The 6,601-nt window shown below is 46.1% G+C and overlaps 1 protein-coding gene across 3 annotated transcripts in view; it reads left to right on the plus strand.

Moving 5' to 3' along the window:
• LOC143493074 (TOG array regulator of axonemal microtubules protein 1-like) overlaps positions 1 to 5,613 on the plus strand; it is a 61,228-nt gene extending 55,615 nt beyond the window's left edge. For 2 of the 3 annotated variants that reach the window (XM_076991188.1, XM_076991186.1), the window contains 4 exons: positions 32 to 1,009; positions 1,101 to 1,262; positions 1,336 to 1,431; positions 1,585 to 5,613. Coding sequence is in view for 2 of the 3 variants with exons in the window: in XM_076991186.1 (XP_076847301.1) it covers positions 47 to 1,009; positions 1,101 to 1,202 (1,065 nt within the window). In the remaining variant the exon portion in view is untranslated. Of the gene's footprint in view, positions 1 to 31; positions 1,010 to 1,100; positions 1,264 to 1,335; positions 1,432 to 1,584 lie in introns of those variants that run through there. The other variant, XM_076991187.1, reaches the window with a different exon arrangement.
• The last annotated feature ends 988 nt before the right edge of the window (positions 5,614 to 6,601 follow it).

Raw genomic sequence — 6,601 nt, forward strand, 5'->3', positions numbered from 1 at the left:
ACTATAATATTTGATACCCTGTATGTTACAGAAACTGCAACCTTGGATGGAGGCAATAGAGAGATTGAAGCTGAGGGTCATCCTCGATACAGATGATGCTGAAAGACTTATTTTGTCATCTCGCCTAAGCAGTGTACAAGCACTCATAGATGAGATCAAAACTAGGCTAAAATTGACTTTTGACTTTCGGCTCCAGTTTCATGACCATGCATTGTGTAATTTGGTTGAAATAGAACACCTGCCAAGCACAGCATCAGTCAAAGTGGTCAGATTAGTTGAGCTGGAATGGATTTCAACTAGCACCAATGACACAATCATTCTGACTGATATCACTGAGAGCACAGACACACCTGAGCATAGTAGTCAGTGGCCAGAGGTTTTTATTGTTCCAACATTTTCTTATGAGGTGGAACATGTGCTAAGGGAAGGTAATGCAGCATATGAAAAAGATGGGAAAGTAATTAGACTCCCTAGAGATAAAAAACACAACATACTTGAGACAATGGGGGACGAAATCTATAAACTAAAAGCATATCCTAGCAGCACACAAATTGGCAAGGCTGCAGAAGCTTTAGTTCGAAAACATCCCTGCCTGAAGGAGAACTCTGACACTGGGTGGGAAGGGTGGAAGAATAGTCTGAGACATAAATTAGGAAACCAACGAAAGAAGCTGGCTAAAGCTGGCATCAAAGATGTAGCTGTAAATTCTGGGAAACGCAGCAGAACAAACCCAAAAGTTGCTGCACCAAGGGCTAATATTAAAAGACCTAGGAGAGGTGAGGTCAACATCCTTCCCAGTTATCCTTCTGGAGAAACAAAAGAGTATCTGGAGACCAGGAGGATTGAGATGGTAGAAGAGTTCCAGAAGACCTCTGCTGAAAGAGACATCCCTCTAATTTATCAGCACATGATGCGCACCTTTGCCCTCAGGAGAGAAGAGATAATCACAACTTCTCCTCCTGTGTCAGAACTTAAAGAAAGATGGCCAACACTCTTTAATGAGACACAGGTAAGTACAGATTAAAATGTAGTGCTCATCATGTATGCAATGTTTTTGTTTGTTTGTTTTTAATCTCAAGGTTTTTTTTGCTAATTCTCAGCTCTACTGTGAATTTCACCGGATTACCAATCAGCACCTGCCACATGTGTTTTATGCTGCATTGGATGAATATGCTGGTCAGCTGATTGGACTTTACAAATAGAATGAAACTGGACGGGTTGGTGAAAAGATGAACCAGCTTTTGTTGGCATATGAGAAACAGGTACTTCAAATTACATTCACACTATCAGTAGCATGATAGTTCCCATTGTCATGATTTATTTTTATCCTTTAAGGACAAAAATGACATTCATGCAAGAAGAACAGCAGCCCTGGCCGGCCTACCCATTTACCTCAAAGAGGATTCTTCAGGTATCTTCAAAACATGCAAGGTATGGTATAATTGGGCAATAAACCTCAATAATCCATTGCAATAAAAAAAATGTCAGAATTAATTAAAAAACATAGCTGATTGTGTTTTATTCACTCTTTTTGTCTTTGATGGATATTTTTGTTTGATAATATTGCACACTGTTATACTTCAGAATGAAATGGAGTTTTATGAAGGTGCAGTTGCTCTGGTTGCTGATGTGGATGAAGAAGAGGTGCCTGCTGGAGTTCCTTTCTCACCACACCAAGTGTTCATTGTGCTTGAGGATCAGGTTGTAATGACTCATCATTCATGGACTGATGCACTAGTGTGTTTGTTTGGGCTAATCTATGCCCTACATCTGAGCTATCCTGTGAAATGTAGTAGCTTTTTTGAGTTCATTCAAATAGTTTTGCTCAAGCTAGACGATGAGAGAAAGCAAGGCCAGATATGACCTTCAGAGGACCATCAGGCTAGCAAAACGGAACTATAGGGACAGAGTTGAATCCAACTTCCTCTGCTCTGATCTCAGACGTATGTGGAGCGGACTGTGCACCATCTCTGATTATAAAGGAGGTATGAGCCGGGACAGGGGGTCACCCTCCTCACTTGCAGACGAGCTTAACGCACATTATGCTCGTTTTGAGGAAAATAACACCTCCCCTGTTGAAAATCTCCCAACATATCAGGAGAGCTTCACTCTGACCATTTCTCTGTCTGAGGTGGTGAAATCTTTCAGGGCAGTTAACCCACGCAAGGCACCAGGTCCTGATGGTGTACACAATCGTGTACTTAAAGCATACATGTGCCAACCAGCTGGCTGAGGTTTTCACAGACATCTTTAACCTCTCCCTAAGACTGTCAGTGATTCCAACATGCTTTAAGAAAACCATAATTGTTCCAGTTCCCAAGAAACCTACTGCCACTTGCCTGAAGGACTACCGCCCTGTTGCACTGACATCAACAGTTATCAATCAATCAATCAAAGTTTATTTGTATAGCGCTTTTAACAACTCAAGTTGTCGCAAAGCAGCTTTACAGGGTTTACAAGGTTAACAATACTATGGGTCCAGAACCCTAATGAGCAAGCCAAAGGCGACAGTGGCGAGGAAAAACTCCCTATGATGGTGGGGATTAGGAAGAAACCTCGGGAGAACCAAGACTCAAAAGGGAACCCATCCTCCATTGGGCGGCCCGTTAACACACAAATACACAAGTCACACATAATTCACACAATCAGACTAGGTAAAAGGTAGAATTGAAAGTTCTGGGTTTTGATATTGTCACTGTAAATGTCTGTTGATGAATGCCAGGCTTTCATTCCGTGTCGGAGCAGTGATGCTGGTATTGTAGGCTCCGACTGCAGTGTTACTCCCCAGGTGAACCCCGGTATCAGCACATCCACCGGCAGCCAGACCATCCCCCAGGTGCCTGCAGGTGCCTGTATCCAATCGTCTTGTGTAGAGCCATGCAAGAAGATAGATAATACAGACTGAGTGGACATGAATTTAAACCACCGTTGATTTAAATGTACGTAGCTCACGTGCCAGTGATCAGCATGTGGCTCCGGCAGACTAATCTATAGCAGCATAACTAAAGGGAGAGGTTCAGAGGTGACCACATGTCACCTCTGAACATGTGTTATGTTATGAAGTGCTTTGAGCGGCTGGTCAAAACTCACATCTGTTCTACGCTTCCAGCCAATACAGACCCTCACCAGTTCGCATACCGTTCCAATAGATCCACAGATGACGCCATTGCATTAACAGTACACACTGCTCTCACACACTTGGACAGTAAGAACACATATGTGAGAATGCTGTTCATAGATTACAGCTCGGCATTCAACACAATCATACCAGCCAAACTCATCCTGAAGCTCAAAGATTTGGGTTTGAACTCTCATCTCTGCAACTGGATAATGGACTTCCTGACGAGCAGACCGCAGGTGGTGAGAGTGGGTGACCGGCCACGCTGCGTGGCGTTTCGGCCACGCTGACCCTGAGCACGGGGCCCCCCCAGGGATGCGTTCTCAGCCCCCTCCTGTACTCCCTGTACACGCATGACTGTGTAGCTAAACACGCCTCCAACATCATCCTCAAATTTGCTGATGACACTACCATCCTAGGCCTCATCACAGATGGAGATGAAACTGCCTATAGAGACGAGGTAAGCGCTCTGTCACAGTGGTGCCACAACAATAATCTCTGTCTAAACACCAGCAAAACGAAGGAGATGATTGTGGACTACAGGAAGCAGCAGAAGGGCGGTCACTCTCCCCTTAGTATCAACGGGGATGAGGTGGAGAAAGTCAGCAGCTTTAAGTTCCTCGGCGTACACCTCTCTGATGACCTCACCTGGTCCCTTCACACCAACATGATTGTGAGATCTGCCCGTCAGCGTATCTTCTTCCTGCGCAGGCTCAAGAAGTTTGGAATACCTCCTGTTATCCTCACCAGCTTCTATAGATGCACCATAGAGAGCATCCTAACAGGCTGCATCACTGCCTGGTATGGCAGCTGCACTGCTTGTGACCGCAAGGCCCTTAAAGGAGTGGTGAGGACAGCAGAACACATCATAGGGAACAAACTACCAGCCTTACACGACATTTACCAGTCTCGCTGCCGCAGAAAAATCCAGAAGATCAGGCTAGACAGTGGTCACCCAGCACACGGCCTGTTCACTATTATGCCTTCTGGCAGAAGATTTCGCAGCATCCAGGCTAGAACAACCCGGCTACTGAACAGCTTCTATCCACATGCTGTCAGACTTCTGAACGAACTGTGAGGCTAGTAAACCCCCAACTTACATCTAAATTTTTAATTTTAATTTTAATTTAATCTTAAATACTTTATTTATTCTGGTATATCGCTGCTATACATTGTGTGTATGTTGTGAGTATATTCTCTTGTGTTTTTCGTTGCTGCTAAATGCAATTTGCACCGTTTTTGTACTGTTTTGTACTGTCTTGCCACTATATGTGATACTGCCCTGCTGTAGAACTATTACTATCTGAGCCTCACCCCAAGCATTTCAATGTATGTTATGTCCCAACATGAGGTGCAAATGACAAATAAACTTGAAACTTGAACTTGAACTCAAACCAAAATTGCTATCACTGAAAAATGAGCTGGTGTAGAGGGTTTTGTTCTTCACAGGTCACTATATTCATGATTGTCCAGAAATCAGTGGTCAATGACCAAGTTAATTTTCTATTTGTTCTGGTTATCAGCCAAAAAAGAAATAGTTCAAATGAGTACTTGGCAGTTTTCTTTTCTTTGATTTTAAGGCAAATAACTCAGAAGCCACAAGTACTATTGAAGATTTTTTTTACATAGTGTATATTCTTGAGTTCATTTTTTGCATTCTTACAGTACTCCAGACTGTAGGTAATTGAAATCCTTGTAAATCTTTATTACATTTGAATTGCCTATAAATTAAGGTAGGTACATTTACAAATAATCCAATACTTGATAATTAGTCAAAACTTATATTTTGAATCCTATTTTTGAGAGTACTTGCCATTTTGAGGTTTGGACAAAGTAGTTGAGAAGCCACATGTCTTTATGCTTACAGTTTCACATTTACATTGTCGAATATAAATGTTGCATTATGCATGGGAATTGTTACAGAGGTCCTTGTTGTTCAGTTACATTTGCATTTGTGTATCTCAATATCGTGCACAAGTAAATTGTAATTGTTAGTCAAATTTTTTCTTAAAATTCTGATTATTATTGCTGATAGTTAACAACTAAAATAATTTCTTCTAAAAGATTGAAATTCTTCTCAATTTGTACAGTATTCTAATTTATCGATGTACACCTAAAATATTCTATAAGCATTTTGAGCAAATTGAGTAATAAATATGCACCTTGTAAGTGTTGGGTTTAAAATACTTAAAAAAAAAATTGTTAATGACTTTTTGTTGCCTTATGTGTGAATGGACGCTGGCGCAGCTCGAGGAGGACCCGATCTGTGTGTCCCTGCTGCGTCAGGCGCGGGTGCACCACGACCCCGAGGCAGCGGAGAAGCTCCGCCAGGAGGCGGTGCGGCTTTGGGGGAAGTACCATCCCTCTTCATCCAGGGATCCCTCACCCCTGCGGGTGGGCTCCTTTGCGCTCTGCGGGACGGAGAGTACCCCAGAGAGCGAGTTTGGGGAGGGGGACTCACCAGGCGAGGAGGAGCTGGACGACTAGGGGGAGGCCTACCCTCCGTCGTTATACGACGCCTCCACGGTGGACTACGGTGAAGAGGGAGAGGACTACCCCCCATCGTTAGACGACGCGTCCACCGTCGACTACGGGGAGGAGGAGGAGGAGTCCGAGGAAGAGGACTACCTCCCTCCGCCCGTAGGTCCCTCTACCACCGTGGAGGAAGGCGAGGAGCAGGAGTACCCCCCGTCGGAGTGCTCCACATACCCCGATGACGACGGTGGGGAAGAGGAGGAGAACGGGGAGTACCCTCCGTCCAAGGGCTCCTACACCGAGGAGGAGGAGGAGAGCCCTCCCCCCTCAGAACTGTCCGCCGGGACGGTGAAAAGGAGGTGGAGTCCAGAGGCGGGCTCATCCCCCGAGCGCTCCCAAGCTAGCAACATGGACTGTTCCTGGGGTGGCAGCTCGGGGCAGCCCATGAGCTGGAGCCGCGGCAGTGAGGCGATGGAGGAAAAGATGGAGACCAACGGGGAACTTCCATACGGCCCACCGGGCGCGTCCGCCAGCCGCGCTGCACCGGGCGCGTCCGCCAGCCGCGCTGCACCGGGCGCGTCCGCCAGCCGCGCTGCACCGGGTGGAGGTTTCGCAGCAAAGGCTGGAGGAGGGCCGTTCGCCACGACACCTGCAGCTCCCGACCTCTCTCTCCTCATCTCTCTCCTCCTGGCGCGTAGCCTGGTGCCTGTTACATGTTTGTCTGTTCCGGTGTTCGTAAGTTTACCCGTATGTGTACCTAACCCCCTCTTCCCGTTTGTGTCTATGTGTGTAAGCGTGCCTGTTTGTGTGTTTGTGACTGTGCCGTTGTCTAACGTCTTTTCTCCTGTGTTCCCAGGGAGGGTGTTCTAGGCGGTCCGTGGCGGACGCTTCACCGAGGGTAGTCACCTCCCAGACGCAGGACTGAGCGCGTCGAATCCGCCCATCGTCGTGGGTTCGGGGCATTCGGTCCTGTTGGCACCCCGGGACGGGTAGTGCCCTTGGAGGGGG

This window comes from Brachyhypopomus gauderio, unplaced genomic scaffold (genome assembly GCF_052324685.1).
Source record: "Brachyhypopomus gauderio isolate BG-103 unplaced genomic scaffold, BGAUD_0.2 sc81, whole genome shotgun sequence".
Classification (NCBI taxonomy): Eukaryota; Metazoa; Chordata; class Actinopteri; order Gymnotiformes; family Hypopomidae; genus Brachyhypopomus; species Brachyhypopomus gauderio.